Source organism: Papilio machaon, chromosome 9 (genome assembly GCF_912999745.1).
Source record: "Papilio machaon chromosome 9, ilPapMach1.1, whole genome shotgun sequence".
NCBI classification, from domain to species: Eukaryota; Metazoa; Arthropoda; class Insecta; order Lepidoptera; family Papilionidae; genus Papilio; species Papilio machaon.
In genome coordinates, this window is record NC_059994.1 from 7,689,741 (window position 1) to 7,716,521 (window position 26,781).

The window sequence follows — 26,781 nt, forward strand, 5'->3', positions numbered from 1 at the left end:
AACTGCACACTATTTGCACAAATTGCACACTATTTGCACAAATTGCACACTATTTGCACAAATTGCACACTATTTGCACAAATTGCACACTATTTGCACAAATTGCACACTATTTGCACAAATTGCACACTATTTGCACAAATTGCACCCTATTTGCACAAACTGCACACTATTTGCACAAATTGCACACTATTTGCACAAATTGCACACTATTTGCACAAACTGCACACTATTTGCACAAATTGCACACTATTTGCACAAATTGCACACTATTTGCACAAATTGCACACTATTTGCACAAATTGCACACTATTTGCACAAATTGCACACTATTTGCACAAATTGCACACTATTTGCACAAACTGCACACTATTTGCACAAATTGCACACTATTTGCACAAATTGCACACTATTTGCACAAATTGCACACTATTTGCACAAATTGCACACTATTTGCACAAATTGCACCCTATTTGCACAAACTGCACACTATTTGCACAAATTGCACACTATTTGCACAAATTGCACACTATTTGCACAAACTGCACACTATTTGCACAAATTGCACCCTATTTGCACAAATTGCACACTATTTGCACAAATTGCACACTATTTGCACAAATTGCACACTATTTGCACAAATTGCACACTATTTGCACAAATTGCACACTATTTGCACAAACTGCACACTATTTGCACAAATTGCACACTATTTGCACAAATTGCACACTATTTGCACAAATTGCACACTATTTGCACAAATTGCACACTATTTGCACAAATTGCACACTATTTGCACAAATTGCACACTATTTGCACAAATTGCACACTATTTGCACAAATTGCACACTATTTGCACAAATTGCACACTATTTGCACAAATTGCACACTATTTGCACAAATTGCACACTATTTGCACAAATTGCACACTATTTGCACAAATTGCACACTATTTGCACAAATTGCACACTATTTGCACAAGTTATTTTCCTTAAACTATACGGAATGTAATTAATTGCAATATAAAATACATTTTTAAGCTTCAAAGAGTTTAAATTAAACATTTTCTTATTGCCAATTTGAATTTACAATTAGATAAAGTAAAGGCTTACGCTAAGTCCTTCAAAGTTCAAAGTTAAAAGGTTAAAAGTTTTTTTTCACTAATTGCACTTAAGTGTGTAAATGCTTCATTACTTTTTTGTCGACTTCAAATAGAAGGAGGTTATCAAGTCGACTTTTTTTTTATATGTTTTTTTTGGAAGACTGATATAAATATTTTAAATATTTCCATTGACGACACTTTGGTACAAAACAAAGTTAGACACTGTTTAATTAAACACGTGTTTTAACACTTTGACTGCCGTTGATATCGACGTCAATGTTGTTTCACCACCAAAAACACAGTTTTCGGTATAAGTACTTCGCAAGCCTACACATAATAATGTATCAATAGTCATGATTTGTCAGAAATCCGCGCTGCGCTCAGAGTTACGATATTAAAGGGTTAACGTATGTTTAAACTAAAACGTATTTAAAACAAGGTGAAGGTTTTTTTAAGGTAAGGTCATATAACCCAACCGAATAGCCCCGTAATAGGAAAAATCTAATTTTTCAGGAGAAACAAAAAACCGTATTTCTTTAATAACTTCATCAATAATTATTGTACAAGAATCTTTTAGATACCAAAACAAAGCTAATATTTTATAGCTACATTGTATTTAATTTTCATTTATATATTCCGGGCGTATTCTGTGCTATGAAGGAAAAATTATAATACCGTAAATAAAAAAAAAATCTGTTTCAATAATGACTTTTTATCTCCGTAATTAACATTAAGAAAAATATAAAAAAAATCACAAAGTGTAATAGGACCTTTAGATGCCTAATTCGACGGAAAAGCTAAAACCCGGTAAGAGTGCATTACGGGATTATTCGATGGGGGCGTTGATATATGTTTTTAGACACGATTTATTTTGACTATCACGTGATGTAGATTTTAGCTATTTTATAAAGTTTTATGTATGTATGAGATATATTTTATATATATGTTAATATTTATTGCAGTTTGGGTATATCTTTTATAATTAGCCGGTATCGGTTCAACATGGGGGTGTATATCTTTTCACTGTCGGGGTAGGGGGTGGCGACAGGTGACAGGGTTGGTTCTGAACCTGTTTACACAATCATACATAAATATTATAAATGCGAATGTGTAGATCAATGTTTCCCAAAGTGGGCGATAACGCCCCCTTGGGGGCGTTTGAAACCTAGAAGGGGGCGATAAGGGGCCCAAAAAATGGGGGGGGGGCATTGAAATTAATTAAAGTAATGAAATTGTGGTTTTTAAGTTTTAGGGCTGAATAAAAATTAGGGGGCTCTGAAATATAATTGATTTTCAAAGGGGGCGGTGAAAGAAAATAAGTTTGACAATCACTGGTGTAGATGGATGGATGGATGTTTGAAGATATCTCCGGAACGGTTCAACGCATTTTGATGAAATTTGACATAGATAAAGAACATAGTCTCTAAGAACTCATAGGCTACTAAGGCTGTAAGGATGCTATGCAGTTGTTTCTAAGTAAAATAAAAAATAAAAAGTTTTTTTTTTTAAATTCCGCTGGAATAAAGTCGCAGGCGACAGGTAATTGTTAATAACAAAAAAGTTGTTAAAATTATTTTATAATTAAATAATTAGAAAGATATTTCTAGATATTCATTATTGTAAAAAAAATAACTTAGTCTAGTATTTGTCCTTTAATTAATGAGTCAAAAAAAATCTTGGATCTATGATCATTATCTAACAGAGTGATTTAAATAATTATTTAAAAACTGAATTAACTCACCATTGAGCTTAACTCCAGCATCAGAGCTCCATACTTCAGCAGCTCGTATGGCGGCTCCGAGCAGAGCAGCATTTGCGTGCTCTTCCTATATATTAACAATAAATTCACCAAAATATAACTTTAATACAACGAGAAATCTTACTAATATTATAAATGCGAATGTATGTATGGATTGATATATGTTATAAGGTATCTCCGGAACGGTACAACAGATTTTGATGAAATTTGACACAGTAAAACATAATCTGGAAGAACACATTACTACTTATTAAGTTTTTTTTAATTCCACACGGACGGAGTCGCGGGCGACAGCTAGTATAATCCGACTAACCTGTACATATACAGGTGTATTGAATACATCAGCGAAGATCTGCAGCAGCTCCCTGTTGACGGAGGCGCCACCTGTCGCCACAAGACGCGACGACGAGTCTGAACATAACATTGATAGAAACAAGATGAAAAACACAAAAACAACCTAAAATTACATAAATTTACAGCTAGTTTAAAAGAAATCAAGTAAAAAAAATACAAATTAGGCAACAAAAAACCTCTGACCATAGACATCAGCAGCGTTGTCTACCTTTAAAAGAATGAAGGAGTCACACAGAAAAACAATTCCCCTTTCAATCTTTTCCTTAAAAGGAAGATAAGAGAAGAGTAAAATGAGTCTTTTGCGGACCTAGTTTAAAACCCATGTCTTCAGCGTGTGCTCGGCGTGCGAGCGCTTGCCCCTCGAGCAGCGCCCGCGCCTCAAACTGTGGCTGAGGGCGCTCCGCCCTCCGCCCCGCCCCGTCATACACCCAGCGCCCCGCCCCCGCACGCGGCACTATCTCCGCTGTCTCGTAATATATACCTACAGAATATCAACTCATCATCATCATCAGCTCACTATACGTCCCCATTGAGGAGCTCGGAGCCTACCCTAAGTTAGGGGTGACTAGGCCATAGTCAACCAGAGTCAAGTGCGAGTTGACTTCACACATATCATTGAATTTCTTCTCAGATATGTGCAGCATCACGATGTTTTCACCGTAAGAACGTCGGAATCGGAATATCAGCTATTATAACTAATTTAAACTAGTTTAATGCGTTTATATTTAACTAATTTTTCATTAATTGTAAAATACTTCAAAAAATATATTCCTTTGGGGGTGTTCATAAAATACGTGAGATGTTTAAGGTGGAGGGGGTCGAGTCAAATCTCACCTAATCTTACGTTGGAGGGAGGGGGGGTCTCGGCAAATATCACGTAATTTTTTCTGAATGAAGCCAAAAAAAAATTATACTATTTTGGTCCATTTAATCCAGATTGTACATGCTTAAGATTTAATGTTAAGTACTCGTAATACGATTGAGATCATTCCCTAATTCGTTCTAAAAAAAAACATTTCATTTATACTTCGACGTTATACATTTACTAATTGTCAAGACACCATCCCCCATGAAATTAAAAAAAAAACACCTCACGTAATTTATGAACGCCCCCTTTCCTAGTTTTAATTTCTATGATTTAAAGTTTTTTTATAATACTATATTGGAATATGAATGTTATAGCTGTGTAGATTCAAAATAATTATATTAGCAAGTTTAAAAAAAACAAAAACATGAGAGGTGTGTTGGGACACCCGGATGGAACGAAGTTCCTTTCAATTAATTAGTGAAGGAACCAATGTTTATTCTATGAATAAAAAACTTAAGTCTTCACAAGAAGTACATTTTATTTCTATGAATTTTCGTTATATATTGTCACGTCGTTGCCATGGTGAAGTAGCGCTCATTCGTCGTTAACATACTTACTATAGCAAAAAGTGTCGTGACAACTTTTCGTAAGAATTTTTTCCGTCTAGCCCCCTTTCACAACGCGCGATAAGGAACTTCGTTCCAATAATAAACAATAATTAATTAGAAACTCTTACAAACAGTACATAAACTTACCCATGTATCCCATATTTCCTCTAACAGTAGCTCTTAGCAATTCACTAAAGGCGTCCCAACTTGTACCAACGAGACGGTCACGATGATGCTGACGTGTAAGGGAACCGTTAGCGAAACACAACAGCGCCATGTAAGGCGCATCTGGTGTAGGCCCCACCAGCACATGGCCAGCTGAAGGCGCAGCTGGTGCTGACAGTCCCAAAAGTAGTGTATCACTCGTGCCTAAGCTGAGACCTACCCAGCCCGATCGTAGGCGAAGCCCTATAAAAGATTACTTCTTCATACATTTTTTAATTTAAAAAAATTCTTGTAACCACAGAAAGAAGTGAAAAAGATTAACTACGAAACCCAACCCAATATGATATTAGCTAGGATGAAAGATACATTTCTTTTAACTAGTCGACTTAGGTATTTAAATGGCATATTAAAGGTTTTAGATCTAAAATGTAAAAATTTGTCTCATTTATTAGAAACTAGCTTTTACCCGAGACTCCATCCGCGCGGAATAAAAAAAAATGCACACAAAATAAAAAAAGTTCCTATATCCGTCTCCTAGTTCTAAGCTACATCCCCATCAATTTTCACCTAAATCAGTTCGACCGATCTTGAGTTATAAATAGTGTAACTAACACGACTTTCTTTTATATATAGACTAGCTTTTACCCGCGAATCCGTCCGCGCGCAGTTAAAAAAAACTAAATGGGGGGGGGGATGTATGTAAAATAGATGTTGGCCGATTCTCCGACCTACTCAATATGCTCACAAAATTTCAGGAGAATCGGTCAAACCGTTTCGGAGGAGTTCAAGTTCGAACCTCGTGACACAAGAATTTTATATATAAGATTAGTATTCACTAAGAGTCACGATCCTTAGAGATAAGAGATTGTGGTGTTCAACTGGTTCCTATACTTGAGATAAAAAGATTAACAACAGGTATCCTATCTAATGGCACTTATCCTATCTTATCATTTAAGTTTTTATCACTTCAACTTGTCAATTATTAAATAATTTGAGAAAAAGAAATCTTCCGATAAGATAACTGTAGTGTGTAGTAAAATGCCAATAACTTAAAAAAAAAACTTGATTTATCCAATACTAGTTTTAGCCCGCGACATCGTCCGCGCGAAATATAAAAAAAATCTAGTACTATAAAAGAAATTTTCGAAATCGGTTCAGTAGTTTATGAGTTTATATGTTGAGATTATAAAAGCAAAAAGTTTCGATGATTGTATGGATGGATGGATGAATTAATATTTGACATAACTACAAAACAGCTGATCTGTGATAACTCATAATTTACAAAGTTTTTTTTTATAATTTAAACTAAAAAAAAAATTTAGAACAAAATCGAGATGAACAAGTAATCAAATTTAAAAAAAAAACTCACCAGCTAAAGCAGAGCAATTATCACCAGTAAATGCGACCACTTTGCAATCTGGTCTAAATCCGTAGCGCTGTACATAGTAAGGAGATATTTTTCCCAACACTGACCAAGTTGGTACGGGTGCTCCAAGTTTACTTTCCAATGTATCATCACCACAAGCCTGAGTACATTGAAATACAATAAGTAGAAATAAAAAATATTACATTAAATACAATATAAATCAAATTATAACAACTAGCTATCACCCGTGACTCCGTCCGTACGGAATTTAAAAAAAATTAGTAGCCTATGTGTTCTTTCAAACTGTATTCTATATACCAAATTACATCGAGATCCATGCATCCATTCTGATAAATTACAACATTCATCCATACATCTAAACATTCACATTTATAATATTAAGTAAGATTAAAATTAATTACATTTTGTATATTTTTTACTCCAGCCATAATTAAGTAATACATTTGTAACTTATGGTTACTTAAGTACGTATCAGACAATATCTTTTTTTTTATATCATAAGGTGGCAATCGATCTAACGGCCACCTGGATTCGCCGCAATAGCGAGGCGACCGTTGCCCATAGACATCCACAAATGCAGATGCGTGCCTACGTTTAATCAACGGAGAAGGGGACGCACAGAAAGAGGATATTTCTCCTTCCTATGCGTCCCCTCTTCCGCCAAATCCACTTCCCCTTCCCATCCTTTCCTATAAAGAAAAGGGTGGGAATCTACCACAGACACTGACATTCAGAAGCACAACAACGTTTTCAAACATAACTAAGCCCAAACTTTTGATATTTAGTGTACGCATACTAACAAAAAGCAAGGGTAAACCTTCATTAATTTTTAAAATTATTACATCTTATTCAAACAATAATAGAGTAAAATAAGAGTATCGGTGACACATACACTTGAGTTGTAATCTGCAGGTCCTAGGTTTGAATCCCGTCATGTACCAATGTGTTTTTCGATTCTCTATTTACATATGTACATTTATCCGACGTTTTCACAACTATCACTATCCCTTGAACTCTCACTTATCTAGATTCTACTGTATGTGTAAACAACAAGAATTTCCTTACCTTCAAAGCCTTTTCACACCATTTCTTAGTTTTTATATCTAAAAGATTCATTCCGGAGCCATCTGAGAAGTCAATCGGTGCTATTTTGCCGAGGAACAGCGAGCATGCAAATGACGAGACCAGTGAGATCCTCTCAGTGGCCTGATAAGCTCTCTCTCTGGTGCGGAACATCTTCCGGATCTGAGAGCCTGTGAAGCGTTCATACGCTGTGGATCCTGTTATTTTAGCTAGTTCCTGTAATTTGTTATTAATCTTATATATATAAAAAAAGTCGTGTTAGTTACACTATTTATAACTCAAGAACGACTGAATCGATTTGACTGAAAATTGGTGGGCAGGTAGCTTAGAACCAGGAAACGGACATAGGATAATTTTTACCCCGTTTTCTATTTTTTATTCCGCGCGGACGGAGTCGCAGGTAAAAGCTAGTTTGTAATAAATAGCCTATGTGTTCTTCCAGACTATGCTCTATATCTTTGCCAAATTCCATCAAGATCTGTTAAGCCGTTCTGGAGATACCTTCAAACAAACATCCATCCATCCAAACATTCACATTTATATTATTAAGATTTTATGACACAGTAAATGTTATAAAGAACTTTTATTTTCTAGTTAATAAACTTTTTACAGATGATATTATCACATGACCAATTAAATCATTGATAAATTTGCTTTTAAATTAATTAAAATACATAAAAAGTGACAAAAAATCACAAGAATTTTTTTCTAATACATTTTCATATATTTTTTCTCACCTCTGGTCCTCCTACAGCTTCTTCAAGAGCTCTACAGTCAGCAGTGGTACTAGAGTCCATCCATACCGGAGAGTCAACAACAAATGCCGTTGCCAGCTGAGTATGCAAGAACTCATCAGGTGACAAGCTACCGAGTTTTGTTTCAGATCCTTTCGCCCACCATACTGATCCATGTTGCTAAAATTAATTATAACATTAATACTACGCTACTATACTTTTAAAAGTATGTTAAAAGGAGTATATTACAGGTTTATCATATGTACTATATGTTCAAAATAAAATTCATTAAATTTAAATCAGCCAGGAAATAAATATGATGTCTTGTTTTAGCCTCCCCTCTCTCCTCGTGATATTTCGTGATATTTTAGGAACTGCTCCCCCTTTTGAGCATCACATAATGAACAATCATAACGGACAGCCCTATACAAAGCTTGCGTGGGTGAAGAAGAAACAGCACCCCACGTGATACTGCACTGCCCAGCAGTGTATGAATACAGGGTAAACATCTCAGATCACCGAGAACACTCCCAGAGATCACCGACAACATCAAGGGCTTGCTGGGATTCTTTGGAGAGTTGGGTTGGCTGGAGTGAATCCAGATCCTGTTCACACGCAAAATATGCGCCAGTCTTGAAGTTGCGGAAATCAAGGCCTTGCAACTAACTAACTATGAACAATCAATAATTGAGATAACAATATACTTATATAAATGTTACTAGATCATGGAAATTCTTGCTGTTGGATTAATATAATTTATGGACAGTATAATACCTGTGCTGCACCAGAAAGTGCTTCAATGGAAGAAAAGTCAACACCTGCAACCACTAGTCTATCCATGACCATATCGAGGGCTTTGACCCAAAGTAGTGTTGGTGCGGTCACCTCACCCCTCTCACCACGCACCACTCCACCAAATGTCCTTATAAATAGGTGTAACAATTTATTGCAATATTTATTATATCACATAAATGTACTTAGAACTAATTAGATATACTAATACTAGAAGAAAAAAGTATGGGTGTTAAAATATACAATTTACTTGTGATTTAAAGAGTTCTGATGAAATTATTTACCCTTAAGAGGCATTGATATTGGGTTTTAATGATTAATAATAAATTAACCCATATTTATTTTGGGCAGTTTATCAATAAAAAAGACTAAAAATGGTAAAAAGTTAATTTTTAATTAAAAAATATAAATTACCTGAACTCTGGCAAATCATTATCAAATTCCACATCAGCCTCCTGCTGTATAATATAATCTTCTCCGATTACCACCGCTTTTAACTGCAAATTGTTAGTTACAAAACATTTTATAATTATTTAAAAGTTAATTAGTTTCCGTAAAGACATCGAAAACAATACTTTTCACACGATCTCTATTCACCATTAGCTTTGTGCGAAGCCTTTATACAAAAACCAGATATTAGAATGTTAAAATTCAGCTCCAAATAAAAAATATTTTACAGTATTTTCTTATGCAAGTGATTCCATGAACTTTTAAAAGTTTTAAAAAATAATCTAATTAGGTGGCATTAGTCATGAAATACTTATTAAATGAGTAATGCAGATAATTAAAAAATAAGATATAAGAAATACATTAAATAGTAATTTATGAATAAATAAATAAGTTACCCTTTGCGTACTAAAATCAAAACCTAAAAAAGTTTTTTTTCGTGTTTCTTCGATCATTTTTATATTTTGACAGTCGGCAATCGGACGTAGACGTATCACAGTTCGTTTAGGAACTAGAGTATTATAATCTTTGTTAGAAATGAAAGAAGCACCACACTAAAGTTTCGTGACCAAATGCCGTATTTCAGATGTTCATGGAAGAACGATTTCACGATATCATTTTTATATATTTATACATTCCATCAAAAGCTCTTAATCATATTAATTGGACGTTTGTTATATTTCGATAAAGAAGCCAAGGTCTCGGTTATCTTTAACAAAGATAGCAATTATTACGTATAGTAAGATAGTAATTACATCTGTTGTTTTACTATTTACACTATGTTAAATACAAAAAATCGCGACACTATTGAAAAAAATCACTACTATTATTTCAGCTTCGGAGAAGTCTTTATAAAATGTATAACAATACTCGCTCGTTATATCAGAGTATTATCAAGCAGGAGTATAGTTTTATATTCATAATTATTTGCATATGAATCTTCTTAAGAGGAAGAAAATTAAAAAATGATTTGATTGCCTCTAAGTGAATATAAAAGAACTAGCTGTCGCCGGCGACTCCGTCCGCGCGCAGTTAAAAAAAAATGAAAAATAGATGTTGGCCGATTCTCAGACCTACTGAATATGCTCACAAAATTTCATGAGAATCGGTCAAGCCGTTTCGGAGGAGTACGGGAACGAAAACTGTGACACGAGAATTTTATATCTATATATATAAAAGAAAGTTGTGTTAGTTACACCATTTATAACTCAAGAACGACTGAATCGATTTGACTGAAAATTGGTGGGCAGGTAGCTTAGAACCAGGAAAAGGACATAGGATAATTTTTATCCAGTTTCCTTTTTTTTTTAATTCCGCGGGAACGAAGTCGCGGGCAAAAGCTAGTAATAGATAGAGATTTCAACCTTAAGTCATCAGTAATGTCATAGTAAGAATAAAACAAGTACAAGATATTCCCTAACCTCCTATGATGTAAATGTATCCTGTAAACACGTACATTACATAATAATACTATGTTGTCTCAATGAAGATACGTCACTATTAACTAGTAAGCAATAATGAGATAAGAAACATTGATATTGTCTCTTTTTGTTATTTAATATAATAGGTGTGTACCTACAAATATAAATATTTTAGTAATTACGAAACATTGTACTGTACAAAAGTATTCTAAATAAACCTTTTACTTGTTACTTTAAATTATTATTCGAAAAATATGTTATACAAAGTTAAAAAGTATTTTAAATTCCTATTTACAAAAACATGATATGCGGCTTAAATAACATTAGTTTTAGATCGTCTGCCTATGCTACGTGCTCATGTACAATTAATTTTACGAACGAAACTTTCGATTATATGAAAAAGTGGAACGAGAAACAGATCGACAAAATTAGTGTAACTTTCACTTTTATTTGTTACTGGGTGTCACCGCGACTCTAGCCTCGCAAAATTAAAAAAAAAACTTAATTAGTAGCCTATGTGTTGTTCCAGACTATGTTCTACATTAATACCAAATTTAAGCGAGATTCATGCAGCCATTCTGGAGATACGTTCTAACAAACATCCATCCATCTAAACTGACGCATTACTAATGAAACAATAGTAAGATAGATCCATTAGTAAGATTCTGTTATCCGGATACGTTTTTTTTTGTTTTACATTCATTTTACTACAGAATGAACAATCATAGTTTACGTTTAAATCGATGGGTCCTATGTATAAGGGCCAAAATAACAAATTGATGATTTTTACTTTCTTGTGTTAAAAGCTACCTCTTAGTTTAGTTAACACATGCACTAAACATAGAAAAAATTTACATGTGTAAATGTTATTTTTTTTGCTGAAGTAAAAGGGTGTGTGTTCGGCCTTTTTTCCTATATGGTTGGATCTTTGAGAGCCAAAAACATTGAGAGAAAAGTTGACAATTTGCACATTGGCCCTTATTCGTTGAAGCCATCGAAGTAATGTTTGACACATTTAAAAATGGTTTCACAGTTACATTGTTCGTTAATTTCAATGTAAAAACGTACTTCACTTTTTACTTGTATTTCTCTTAACCTTAGCCTTGATTTACATTTAAAAATTATATTACTATCGTTTAACTAATAATGGGGTTTGAATCTTAATTATAAAAAAAAAAACACAAAGAAACATTATTGTACACTCATACTAAGTCCCTTTATTTAATCAATTAATGCACGGCTGTTAGTTTCCATCAAAAATAGAAATAATTGTAGAGTTACATGACATTTCTATTCCCCGATGTACGTTGATAATAGCGCCATTAAATTAATTAAAACAATGTAGTTATTTACGTAAACGACACTAAGGGTTAACAAATAGCCCACTAGGTCGGCCGTTTTTAAGTTTTCGGGTTATTCAGTTCAGTGACCTTTACACTGTCGCTGTCATGACAAGCCTCGTTAAACATATTGACTATAGTAATTCAGTTATATGGATAGATCACTGTACATAAAAATATAACGTCTTATGCATAAAAAAATCAGCGCCTATTTAAAATTAAAAGCAATTCTTTTTAAGTTTTACTTTCTATTTTTAAATGTCAGGCATCAAAAAAAATCTGTATGCGCCTAACAAAACGTAACAAGTTGACAGAATCAAACTTGCGGTGTTACAATATGCACACCAGCTCCTGGAACATTGACACCGCCAATGATACTAGTTCAAATTGCCACTTATTTGGTAACCAACTGAAAAGCACTGGATTCCTTGTCGATATTCAGTTACCTCGTTCAAAATTTTGTGGTAATAAAGGTTTATTACATTATGTTTCTGTATTGTTTGTTTTGCAATGAAATACCACGATTAGTAGCTTCGGTTTAACATTGTTGTGGCAACTGTATCATATTCGTTAATAACCCGTGCAGACGGGATGAGGCAGCGCAGGTAATCGCACGAAAACCCACACGGATGGCTCGTCACCCTCGCTATTTATAATCTCTGTCCGCCCCGCGGTACCTTAATGTGCTACGTGAAGATGCTTCGCTAAGCAATTTAAATTTGTAGGTGTTACGGAAATTGTTAAAATGTTTTCTAATTATAGAATCATGCTTGAAAATGTTGTCTTTTAGAGGTTATACAATGTAGCTTTTTAATTTCTTCTTCTGTAAAAGAACCTTCTTAAACAATTATTTGTACTCTAAGAAGCAATCCCTTATTGTTGGATATAAACAAAAGTACGTTCACAGATTTACAAAAAAAAATCTAGATACTTTTATGACAATCAATAGTTCTTTTTAATTCACTTCTTACAACAACTTCTTAAAGTCTTGGGAAAGTTAAATTAAATTTATTACGTAGTTAGATTACGTATAAATTTTGTTGTGTTCGTCTTGAATTGACTTGAAGCAGCGCCGGGTTTAACACATGTTCAAAGAAATGATTATTAGGCTGGTATTAATTATAGGTATGTATTATAAATAATAATATTAAATTGGTCATAGTGTTACGATGTTTAAGTTGGGCGATAGGGCGATGTGCGATGGCGTCTGTCAGTCGGGTCGGGCACGGGCCGTCAGGCAGGGCAAGGGGCGCGGGACGCGTCGAGGATGCTGCGCCTCCTAATTGTAAACAAGAGCTTTTTCGATTGGTGGGCGTCAGCGCGCGTGCGTCTCGCGATTTAAATTGTTGTGGCGGCCTGCGCACGTTATTATTTAAATGCATTAATTTCTGTTACGTTAATGAATATATTTAGGTACGCTTTTACAAAGTTACGTAATTGTATCAAACTAACATCCACCTACAGAAAATTAGAGATATGTTTATTATTATGTTCTTATTAATATGTTTTTCCAATTTAGTGCCCACTTTTACGGGAGCGACGAGTTGTATACGTAGTACGGTCATTCCGGAGTTGAGCCGAGGTATATATTGCCATCACAGAATCAGTATTTAGATTACATAGATAAACTGAAGAACGAATTTATCAAGTAAAAAGGATTATTGTGCACATACTTAACTCAAATACTAAAAAGAAGAGAAATGTCTAAAGATTCAACCACATACATCTCAAACATACGTATTGATTACTTAGATAGTAATTCTGCTGAAAACGCCAAAACATTGATCGTAATGTTTAGGACGCTGTTACAAAGTTTGATCACTGGGTGCGTGCGCCGTGCGCGCGTGCGAGCGGCCGACGCGGGGCGGCGCGGGGTGCGGCGCGGGCAGTGCGGGGGCGGTTGGCGCGTGCGCGGGGCGCGTGGGGCGCGGGCGGCAGACGCGCCGCGATGGTGGGCCGCGACAGCCGCTCGGAGAGCGCGGCGCGCCCCTGGGCGCCGCGGCATGAGTAGCGCGCCCGCCCGGCCCGGCCCGTGCGCCCGCCATGGCGCAGGCCGCGCCCGCGCCCCATCGCACCCACTCCTTCGCCAAGAAGACCTTCCACAAGCCCACCTACTGCCATCATTGCTCCGACCTGCTGTGGGGGCTCATCGGCCAGGGCTACGGCTGCGAAGGTACGCCGCGCATGCGCGACGCGCGCGTCGATAGCGCCGCCCGCCGGCACGACCAGCGTTATGCAACGTGCCGGGCGTGGCCCCTCCCCCCACACCGCGGAAACCACCACGATGACCCTCCGACTCCGAAACCAACCCCAAGTAACCCACTTGAAGCCCTTGAGTAAGTAAGTCCCGGTCCTTTCCGTCCCGTCTACGAAGCCGTTCCTCCATATCGATCCGTCGGTCTCGTACGAGTATTTTCCGCGGGGCGGGGCGGGTCGCATCTCCGCCTATGTTGATCGTGGTGATCCCACGCTGGCCTCTAGTCGAGCCGCCGTTCGTGGTAAGTGATCATAATTTCCGCGGCCCGCCCACCATCTCCCGATGCCGATGCGATCTCTACCAGAACGAGGAAAACATTTAAATCTTGGGCCTAACTGCAGCGGCCAGCGCGGCGTGTGAGATGACGTGGACCATCATGTTTTCCTCATAACATACTTGATTATTAACATCAGTCACTGCAAACTCAATAATTTTGCTTCTGAATTCGTTATCGTCCTTGCAGAGCGGCTGAATCCGTTCGCAATAGTTTTCTAATCTCATTTTGTGTGACGCGAAGTCGATCGATATTCCTGAAACATCAATGTCACAGACACTCAATGTGATATACAATGTTCCTAAAATCATTGTTTTTTTTTCATGTCATACGCCGCGCCGACGTATTGAGTGTGTATCACAAGAACTTTGATTAATCTGTAATTTTTTTGTCAAATTACATTTTGCCTTTTGTGTAAAATGTTTTTCTGTGGAATGTAAATTAAATAAAATAAGTACCTCTAAATTTTTTTAATAAGAAAGTAATTTAATTAGTAATTAGAACTACATATTAGTATATCTAAGTTTTTACGAATGTATTTCTCTTACGAGTACCGTCCGTCGTCTTAAACCGTATCCAAAGTCATTATTATAAAACATATATAAAACGTATTAGACTTTAAGTACGTTTGGTAGGAGACCACGCCTTTACAATGTCATCTCATCGAATGGCTCTTGCCTTGCTTTATTGATCTCTTGAGAAAATATTTATCCTGGCACATCACGCGTTTGGATTTAAAAGTGTAACCATACTAGTGGTCGCCCATTGGTCGAATTTCTATTTTTTTTATTTATTAAATAAAGCTTCATGCACTTCTTCTCCAATGTAACTATTTGAAATTTCATGATCGTCCGTTCTCGTAATGTTCATAAAAGAAGCGATAACAAGTTTTCGTATTAATTATAACCAACTAAATGTGTTTATATAATTATATAATAGAATACACATTACCCATCTTATTTCTTACTTATATAATAAATGCGAAAAATTAGATGGCTGAATGTTTTGTTAGAAAGTATCTCCGTATCACCGATCTTGATGAAATTTAGCACAGATGAAGATAGTCTGGAAGAACACATACGTTACTTACTTAGATTTTTTTAAATCTCGCGCGAACGGAGTCGCGGTCGACATCTATTTTCTAATAATTTCACAACACATTATTTTCAAAAAATAAATGCCTAATAACTGTAAGAGTAAGTCAAAGTAACAACGATCTCTTACAGTTAATAGTCTAAATTGGTTTAATTAGTGCAGTTGCAGTTTGATTAATAACGTAAGTCCAGCTGACTTCTATCGTATGTTACTTTTATCGTATCATCAAATGAAATAATTAATACCAACCTAGTAAGTACCGTGTTAATAACCTCGTCAACATATATTAACACACGCCGCGTTTAAAAAGTTGATGGTAAAACTAAACAAATAGAATAAGCAAATTTAAACAAATCCTTGCCACGCAAGGAAGATACGGAGACGGCACAAAAAAAAAAACCTCGTCAATATCTTATTATTCTTTAAAAAAAAAATAGGCTTTATATAGTTTTTATTTTACTGAGAATGTACCATACCGGACCGTTAAATATGAATGTTTATAGTTTTTTTTTATTTCAAGTTTTAAATTGTCAAATCGCCATTGGACATTTTCTAATTGTGTTGCATACTTTTTTTCCAAACTTTCTCCATATTACCGTGGGTTCCCACCCTCACTACTTGGACGACTTAGGATTAGGAAGAAAAATAGCTAGATAACAATTAAATTACGTAAATCTATGTTAAAAAATGTACATTTGTGAGATTGTTGTCTGCACTGATAATAATGCATTTCGAATCTAAAAAACGAGTTTTCAGAATGCAAAAATATTTTTTTATAATTATTGTTAAATGTATTCTTGTATTATTTAATATTTGTGATATTATAAAACATGTCAGTTTAAAAAAAAACATATTCATTTATTATTATCTACAATCCATGATATTCTCAGTCGTAGCCCGTAGCACTCTCTTCACGTAGCATTTGAGCTGAAAAACCTAATTTACTGGCAACTAATAAACTGAAATGTTTTCTTTTTTATTTATATTAGCGTATTTATGAATTTTGAATAAGTACTTATAAGTAAAAATTTAACGAAAACTTTATGTAGGTACTAAAAACAAGTCAACTATAATTTGCATGCTCTCAATATTAAACAATTTCTTTTCTGTTTTACTTTATTTTCCACTGTATTAGTTTTAAAACAAGTGGTGATCAACAACAACAGTGGTAGATCCCGCAACAACTATATTTGTTGGGTGCACGAATTGGCCGGGTCGACCGGTGAAATACCACGACCACACAGGCGTGAAGTGGAAGTAATTCCGCGTTTCGTCTGATGAGTGTGGTACCAGAGGCCTAATTTTAGTCCTCTTTCTCTTCCCACCCTTTTCTTTTTAGGAAAGGATGGGAAGGGGAAGTGGATTCCGCGGACGAGGGGACGCATAGGAAAGAGAAATATCCTCTTTCAGTGCGTCCATTTCTCCGTTGATTGAAGGTAGGCAACGCATTTGTAGATGTCTATGGGCAATGGTCGCCTCGCTATTTCGGCGAATACAGGTGGCCGTTTGCTCGTTTGCCACCTTAAGATATTAAAAAAAAAAAAAACATTTTGCTTAGCACTTAATCTTTATTTATGATTATTGTTTGTATTTTTAATATAGTTTTCTCTGATACATTTAGCGTACGTTTACGGCTAATTTGACATTTATTAATATTGCAAAAGTTCATACATGTTTCTATGCTTTACAGCTAGAAAGGCGTGGGAACGAATCGTATTTGTTGCATTAATAATAGTTGGAAAATAGGCTTTATTCAAGTTTCATTTCACAAGAGAAAATGATAGCATTCATTATTCCCGCCCACGTATCTCATGTCAAGTTGACGTTGACAGCGCGGACCATTGACAATGGCCGCTTCCGAGTCCGGAGTAGGCCATAGACAATGATAACGTGTGAACAGCTTTACGTTTTGTTCTTACAATTTAATAGAAAAGCTGCATGACAAAGAACCACGACTAACTGCCACATCTATAGTTGTTTAATTTTATTTTTACTTAAATAGTAACTTAGTGTAAATATCTAATACTTAAACCTTCAGTAAGGGTCTCCTTAGTAATTATTCAACGTCTGATTGCGGTAGGAAATTTAAAGTATACCAAGAAAAAAACAAATACTGTGTCACGCTCCGAAGATTTTTCTTTAGTTTTAATCAAGTTTAATTTTTTTTTTAAACTTCCTTAAATAGCTATTGTATTTATTTAAATCGATTCTTGTAAGTTAAATCCAATGGAATATTTTATAATTTTTGCTGACTTTGTTCCTACATGACTATAATATAACAACAAACAAAACATGCTGTGTAATTGCGACAATAAGTCATGACTTCTAGCGTTCTAAATAAAGAAATAAATTCACTAGGGAAATATACATAATAAATAATATTTTTATTTTCCAACAGCGTGTTTGACCACACCTTTGTACAATACCTATTGTTCAAATATATTCATTACATTATCTAATATACATATAAAATTCTCGTGTCACAATGTTCGTTCCCGTACTCCTCCGAAACGGCTTGACCGATTCTCATGAAATTTTGTGAGCATATTCAGTAGGTCTGAGAATCGGACAACATCTATTTTTCATTTTTTTTTAACTGCGCGCGTACGGAGTTGCGGGCGACAGCTAGTTACCTTATAAAAAACGGTCGAAATGCAACAACGATGACTAGTGTAAATTAATTGACATTATATACAGGGAATTAATTAATTAGTATACAAAAAAGTACACTATTACGTGTATTTATTTATCGCAAACAATTAAAAAAACAATGATATAATAACATTCGATAAACGAAGTCAGTAATCGGAAAGTCAAAAATGTATGGTAATGACAATAACTTTCGATATGTCACGTATTTTTGGTATAGATTTTGACACATTTTATCGATTCTACTAGCGATAGCAATAATCGAATGTTGCAATGTCTAAAATCGCTTATAGTATTGTCATTGTCGAAAAATGGTTATTGTGAGAAAACTATAATAGATAGATATATGCTATCGCGGACTTTTATTTAGCACATTTTAAGTTTTACAATTCTTCCATACATCGTTTTTATGTAGGTCCTATAGATTAGTCTACGTAAGCGCTAAAAGCAAAAATGTCCCTAATTTTCGCAACAAATTTTGAAGCTAAATTCAAAAGTCTTCTAGTTATTTAAAAAAAATGGGACCCATCTGCAAGCACCTTCTTTCGATTAAAATATTTTTTTATCAAAATCGGACCACCAAGGGCAGAGCTTCGCGGTAACACACATAGTAAAAAACAGTCGAATTGATAACCTCCTTCTTTTTGAAGTCGGCTAAAAAATATCACTCGAGTGAATTTCAAAATTAGTAACGCCGCGCCGGTTAGTCTACAAGAGGTTCTAATATTATAAACGTAACAAAAATATTGGTAGAATTAACAGTGGTTGACTTTAGCAACAACAACATCTATTGCACAAATTGGTCTGTTCGTCCGGTGAAACATTACGATCCACGAAAGTGGATTTGACGGAGGAGGAGGTGCACAGAAAGGAAAATATTCTCCTGGAATTCTCTCTGGAATTCCGGATGTCTATGGGCAGCGGTCGCTTTGCTATATCGACCAATTCAGGTAGCACTTGCTCTTTTGCCACCTTATGATATAAAAAATGTATACATTCCTTCTGAATGGGAGAACACTTTATAAATTTGAAATTAGTCAAAAGTACAAAGCATTTTCCTCGTTTCCCAAAGACTATTTCTTTGATTTTGCTTTGGCCAATAGTGAATTCTCTAGATCAATTCAAAGTTTACATCAGCATCAACGACGTTATTTACATATCTACTGTTAAAAAATGAAACATAGATGTCTGATTAACTTGCATTTGCTTATTCGTACTCTAAAGTACAACATTACACAAATTCACTCATTTTCCATAGCTACAGAAATCCATAGAGAGATCAATTAAAAACAAATTAATTCGTTAAGAGATGAAGCTGAAAATAAAGCAAGAAATAACAAATGATTTACGTAGTAAAACAAAGTAAGTGTAATCCTTCGTACGAGGATTATATTTAGATCGACTTGTTCTTGCAAAACTCGAAAATCGAAAACACCGAATGTCCGGGATACGGGCGTATGTAGGCCAGGAGTGACGTCACACGGCGACCTAGTTATGGTGCCATTGAGAGGTGCGCGTCAATGGTGCCCTCTCGCGGCACCTCGCACCCCTCCACGGCCCCTCGCGGCACCACTGCACGTCATCGATGAGCCCTGCCATCGGTAATACCTTTCAAAGATACCAGGAAATTATGATCACTAAACATTGTTAAATTAAACCGATAACTTGCTTACGATCTTTGGTAAAATGATGTTGGTTTGTAAAATGAGATACGGTAAAATACTTGATTTTTATCTTACATCTTTGTACTACAGTCTGCTAGTCACTAATCGCTACAATATGACGATTCACATTGAGGCGAGATACTATGGCCTAACGAGACTCTGCCGCACGAGTAAACTCTCGCATTATAAACGAAGCATGTAACCGTAGAATTCGACTACTGTGGCACTTGTATATTGTTTCTGTTCTGTTGAAGAGATTGAAAAGGATGGCAATATGCTTTAATACAAGTGTAATTCTACGGCTACAGATGTGAAATTATTAAGCTTTATCTCAGACAAGTTGATTAATTATAAAGTTGTAACGATATCACAGTGTAAAGAAAGGTTTCCTTTGTATGACGAGCGGTGAGGGGCGGTGCGAAACAATGCTAGGTTTGCGCTTGCGCACTCAATTATTCATACTCAGCAGCTCTTGTGCAATTGAGTACCTCGTCTTTTAAATAAAAATGTAACAACCTTTCGAATATTGCGGAAACTGCAAGTTATGGTACATTTATAAAAAATCTTTTCAACATAAAACTGAGCTTATGTTAGCTTTCAAAGCTTTTGAATTTTCGAAATCGAACTTGTCATGTGAATTATTCTAACTTGTAATAATAAGTTAATAAGTTCTACTTTATCTTGTCCATAATTGATTCGTTAAAACACCCCGTGTATTCCCCCCTTTATTTGCATTAGTCGCAGAAGAATTTTTCTCAGTATTAACATTTAAAATTACTGTCAAAATATATATCAACGCAGCAAAAAAAAATGTAATAAAACAACGATCTTCTATTAGTATTAAAAATTCAAATTACTAGAGAGCCACTCGTAAACATGTCAACAAAACTAAACAATTGTGCCAAACGACGAAATCCACAGACTATGTAGGCCACACAATACCTCTATTTATATCAATAAATCTAAAATAACACTCTTGTATTCCTGTACGCACGGACAGAAATAAACACACTATATGCGTACTTGTAGTTTTGTTAGTATTCCACTAGACGGAACCTCTTTTCTTGTTTACCAGCATAGAAAAAAATACAGCTTGCCAGCGATTGCGTCCACACGGAATTAAAAAAAATCTAGCAACAAATATAACCTATGTCAACCCGGGATAGTGTAATTTCCCAATGGTAAAATAATTTTTCAAACCGGTTCAGTACTTTCTTTGACTACAATGGAATGAATCCATCTCTCTTCTCCCTTATTATTAAAATTGTGCTCTCTCCAGTCTACACCTCGTAGTACCTCGTAGCAAGGTCCATGTTGATTGCTTACTTTTTACGTAGCACTAATAATTGTTATATTTTCTTTTTGCGCATTAAAAGAAAGGTAATAAATATGATTTTTAAAAATCAATAATAATTTGTATAAATTTTAATTCTCTTTTTCACCGACTTCAAAAAGAAGGAGGTTATCAATTCGATTGTATTTTTTTTATGTGTGTTACCGCGATGCTCCGACCCTGGTGCTCCGATTTTGATAAAAATTATTTTAATCGAAAGGAAGTGCTTGCAGATGGGTCCCATTTTTTTTTAAATAACTAGAAGACTAGTAGATTTTGAATGTATGTAGTTTTAAACATATAAAAGTGTAATGCATTAAAACAGTCGTATGACTTCTCGTAACCAATCTTGTACATCATAAATGTTGGTAGAATATTGGCGCATTTTATCCAACAAACATTGATCCGGGTCACTCCAGCTCCAGCGCAATAACTATGTCACCGCTAACGTCACAGCTTTAGTACACAATGCCGTCTTTAAACAACTCCCGGTAAACATTGAATTATTTATCCATCTTACTCTTACATGGATGGATGGTTTGTTAGAAGATATCTCCAGAATGGCACAGCGGATCTCGGTAGAATTTGGAATAGATGTAGAACATAGTCTGGAAGAACACATAGGCTACAATTTTTTTTAATCACGCGCAGACGAAGTCGTAGACTACAACTAGTTATAATTGTAATTACAAAAAGTACAAAAGGTACATTGTTAGTAGCATTTTTATTAATATTAAAATTGTGTTGCAAATGTTTGAACCAATGTTGGCGCACCCCGGCCAACATGGATTGATCCAGGTCGCTCCAGCGCACGGAAGTGTGTCAGCTGTGACGTCACGGGCGCGGGAGACGGAGGGGGGGATACAAACGCCCCAATGAATTATTCCTTGGCCACCCTTTATGTGAAGTCTCGCATTCAATGCTCGCCAGTTGTATTTAGTTGTTTGTTTTGTAAGCCCCGAGTATATGTTCTCCAAAGCAATGTTTATTTTACTTTATGGTATGAATTTTATTTTTGATGTTAAATAAACATGACTTTAAATATGGAAAAATAGAAGGGCTTTGAAGGACAATATACAAGGGTAGTACGAAGGGAAGTTAACTGTTTTTATATCTGAAGGTTGCTACGAGTATATTGTTAAAAAAAAGAGAAAGAAAGAAAAAGATAAATACTATGTCATCTAGAGATATATTTATAAGATACTAGCTGTCGACCGCGACTTCGTCCGCTCGGAATAGAAAAAAATAATAAAAAGTAGCCTATGTGTTCTTCCAGATTATGATCTACATGTATGCCAAATTTCATCGAGATCCGTTGAGCCTTTCTGGAGATACTTTAAAACATCCATCCAAACATTCGCATTTGTAATATTAGTAACATATTAGATACATATTTAACAAACATAGATAATTTTGTGGGAACTTATTTTTAGTATGTCACCAGGATTGACTTGCATAAATCATATAGTGATTCCTCAAAGCTACTAGTAATAATTAAGAAGACAATCAACTATACTCGTACATGTTTGTACATTTATGAGAGCTAGAGCAATCCCGACTGGGTTAAGCTAAGGATTACGCTCCGCGACGCTCGACTCGCCGGCTAATTATAAAATAATCCTTGGCCTAACAAACTAAAAACTCTATTTCAATACATCTGTTTATATTTAGATATTTTAATTATGGAACGCCAATAGATTTACGTTAGGACAAACTTCGAGTAACCGTAATCTTGTTTAATTATACACTTTTAGCAGTGATCTTAATTTTTATTAATATTTCGTATCAATACATTCCTTAAGTTATCAAAATTCAAAACGTAGAATGTGTCTTTCCCAGTTAAATTTCACGTCACGTCATTTCATTTTTATTTGAACATGCTGTAACTAGGGTTGCCAGGTCGCCAAACCTACTAGGCGGACAGACCAGCCAGTGTGGCCGGACATTTGGGTAGAAAGGTCGGACACCCTATATTATTTAGAATTTTGTCTCAGTATTAATAGGAACACTCTCGTTTGGGAAATGTAAAAAGCCTAACAAAAGGCGGACAACTCGGACTTTTGGCCGGACACGCAATCAAAAAGCCTACCTATGTCCGGCTTTATCCGGACGCGTGGCAACGCTATCTGTAACTAAAAATAAATCGTCTGTCATTAAAAGTTAAAAGGATAGGATATTTGTTGTGTTTACGCTATTTTCAGCACAGATGGTGTGAAGTTCCGGTTCATAAATAATCGTGCAATACCAGATGTATTATTGTCTGTTGTTGCTAACCTGTATGTATCTAACATCCTAAGTAACTGATAAAACTTCAGAAGGGTCCTATGAAGTGAAGTCTCCTATCAGGGAAACCAAAATGAGATCACCTATTTCATCTTTACGAGTGAAATTTTACTTAAAATAGTAATTAGGATATGTAGATAATAAGAAGTAAATTAAGATATTAGGTTGAAAACCACTAGAATTTCAATATTCACCTCCATTTACCTTTATTTATTTTTAATTAATAATTATAATTAAAAAAGGAAAGATTGACGGAATTAAATTAATAATCTGTACACTATGTATAAATCCGCGCCATAGATTATAATTTCTTATCGATGCAGTAATATTCATGTAATTGATACAAAGAAAAAAGAAATAAAAGTATACTCATAAATATACGTACGAACTATCATCGTACATGACTTCGTCTTCGTGATGTTAAAAAACCAACTTAGTAAACTAACTTACCAGATTGTATATTTACCCGTTTTCTAATTTAATTCAAGTCCCGAGCTGTTATTCAACATATAGAAGAATATATAGAGAGTTTATTGAACATAATACCATTGTAAAAATAGAAACAATAAAATTTTTATCGGTAATTATGGCAATTGTTACCAATTTAGATTTGACATTACCGTTATTTCGGTAAAAGCCGAATGAAAAGACAAAGGCAATGTGACGTTTATGCCGCTTCGTTGTCAGTGACATCAATGGATAATGGATATGATATTTACGGGTTTACTATATATTATCTATTTATAAATGAATTGTCTTACATAAATCGTTAACAATAAGTTGCCATAATTTTGTATATTATGGAAAAAGTCAAGTCTATCTTGGCACAAATTTTGCAATACACAATTTTCTTAGTAATGAGTTGGTCAGGGGTTACATTCGTCCACGAAAAAAAATGGCGAACTTTTCTCTAATAGTTTCCAAACTATTAGAGAAAAGTTCGCCATTTTTTTTAGATTTCACCAACCTGCAATCGTAATCTACGAACACTAATTGGCTTAAGACTTTAGCTTTCAAGTTATGGCTTCATTTAAAAGTTTGGCTTTAAAATTTTAGTACTCAAGCTAAAAAGAAAAAAAAACATTTTTTATAACTTATTTTCGATTTTATTTTGTTTAATATTACTACCTTTAGAAATAAATAAAATATTAGTAATAAATAGTTATTAAACAATAAAAACCGGACGGTCCGCGGCAGAGCCGGACGCATGGTAGGCCTAGATTAAGTCGAATTGGTTGCAGGCGTGCGATTGGCCGCCGCGTGTGACGTCAATGGCGACCTCTCGCCGCGCCCGCGCCCCGCGTCCCGCCCGCACCAAGGCCGCGCCTTGCCGACCGAAAGTATAACACGATTTTCGGACGCTTTTTTATTATTTCACGCCACCATTGCCATTCGGTTACGCTTAACGTACCCATAAAATTCGTGTCCTGATCACTTCAATTTTGAATACTTTCAAAACAAAGGTTATGCCATAGAAAAAAATCTTCTAAGATCATTTAGATGTAATGATTTATAAATGTTTAAGGTTTAATAATTTAAGCTCACTTATTAACCGTACCCATACCTGACGAACATTTCTTTTATTTGAAAATGTTTGTAGTTACTCAGATTTCTTCACGATAATAGATTTCACACCGTAAAACACGTGGTTTACCACTACATAAATTGCAATTAACAGACTTACTGTTGCAACCGAACATTGGGATCAATTTGCTTGCTTCTTTGCAAGTAGCATTATATGATTGTTTAGCTAAAAATTAGAGGACTCTTATTAATATGATGTACGCATTTCTTTGAACATTTTTATACTCAGTATTTTTTTACGTTTGTTTTGCCGTCTGTTATTATAATCTAATTCTAGTTACAACGATAGTTTGTACAGCAAAACGTAAGCAATCATGTCGGTCTCTACTCGTCTAACCGGCCCACGTGTTCCTTAACGTATGCGGACAACACGTCATGTTTTCCTCCTTTACATAAATATTCTGATATGAGTTAGTTCGTTACCCGCATTGAAATTAAAAAACTTCGATTAACTAATAGTACATCTGTTATGGACTGTAGCTCTAAAAACTCTTACAACGACCAATATTTTATAATATCCACCAGGTACTTATCATGTATTTTGTCATACAATGTCAATTTAAAACTTTTAATAAGTCAGATGTTATGAATGCGTACCATTAAAGGCAAAGGAAAGGCGGGCGCACGTCCAAGCTATATAAAGAGTAGCATTTGCGGCCGACTGACTCACCGGAGCCTAATTAACGCTACACCGAGAGGTTACAGACATTTACACTCTCGGAAATAAATTACGTATAAATGACTAAAATACAACTGTGTATCTGTTATTATTAATTTTTTTTTTTCGCCAACTTAAGACAATTGTCAATTCGACTATAGTTTTTTTTCTTTTTCTATGGATTATATCGTGTCTTCACAATTTTTTTAAAATTAGGTGTAACATGTAAAGTAAGGTGTAACCCCTATAAGTTATTTTTTTAATATCATTTACTAATATAATAGATTGAGCTGTATTGAAATCGAGTTCAAACAAATCTTTACGTTAAGATTACGTCTGTTAGTGCAACAGTAAGCTGTCTATCCGTTGCATTTGTGTGGGCATCTGGTGTAGGTGCCGCGCGGGCTGCGGCCGTCACGTCGCAACCACGCGTCACAATTGTATGTTATTTAAATTTAACATGACGGAAACTGGCATCAGTTTTTTACTCATATAACGGTGTGTTTACACTGAGGAAGTGTTTTCGTCACACTGCTACACGAGACATTGGGTCTTTATATTTTTTAGTTAATTTAGATATTTTTTCGCATCTTCTAAAGTCTAGTAGCCCTCTTCAAGACTTAAGACGGTACTCGATAGCTCTTTACCTCCAACAACTACAGAGTCCTTCAGACAGATGCGCAATAATGTTAGCGTGCTACTTGAAACTGCTATTGCTAGACTTTCTTCCATGCTTAGGTTTAGTTATATATGTAGCAACTTGCACATACAGTATACCAATAGCAACACTAGCAATAACTATGCTATACTAACTATTTGATAGACTTGACTCTATGAAAATATTTCTAAAGTACATAAAATTCATATTATTTATCAAACAATGTTATAGCAATATTCCTTGTTATAAATAGACTAAATGAATAGTAAATCCTATCTAAAATTTTTAAAACACAAAATGACAAAGCAAGAAATTCCCAACAAATA

The 26,781-nt window shown here is 35.2% G+C and overlaps 2 protein-coding genes across 6 annotated transcripts in view; one reads left to right on the top strand and one right to left on the bottom strand.

The window, feature by feature from the left end:
- Nucleotides 1–1,970: 1,970 nt before the first annotated feature.
- LOC106712932 (xylulose kinase) lies at nt 1,971–9,901 on the bottom strand. Its single transcript, XM_045679267.1, has 11 exons — nt 9,638–9,901; nt 9,207–9,289; nt 8,775–8,922; nt 8,004–8,180; nt 7,249–7,482; nt 6,166–6,322; nt 4,779–5,039; nt 3,523–3,696; nt 3,175–3,272; nt 2,844–2,928; nt 1,971–2,171 (listed from the first exon to the last, which is right to left on the bottom strand). The coding sequence occupies exons 1-11, from the start codon at nt 9,692–9,694 to the stop codon at nt 2,056–2,058; spliced, it is 1,590 nt and encodes a 529-aa protein (XP_045535223.1). The 5' UTR covers nt 9,695–9,901; the 3' UTR covers nt 1,971–2,055.
- A 4,131-nt stretch (nt 9,902–14,032) lies between these two features.
- Nucleotides 14,033–26,781, top strand: part of LOC106711853 (diacylglycerol kinase theta) — a 29,860-nt gene continuing 17,111 nt past the window's right edge. For all 5 annotated transcript variants that reach the window (XM_045679196.1, XM_045679197.1, XM_045679199.1 and 2 more), the window contains exon 1: nt 14,033–14,173. In XM_045679196.1, the coding sequence (XP_045535152.1) occupies nt 14,044–14,173 (130 nt within the window). In that variant the 5' untranslated portion in view covers nt 14,033–14,043. The remainder of the gene's footprint in view (nt 14,174–26,781) is intronic.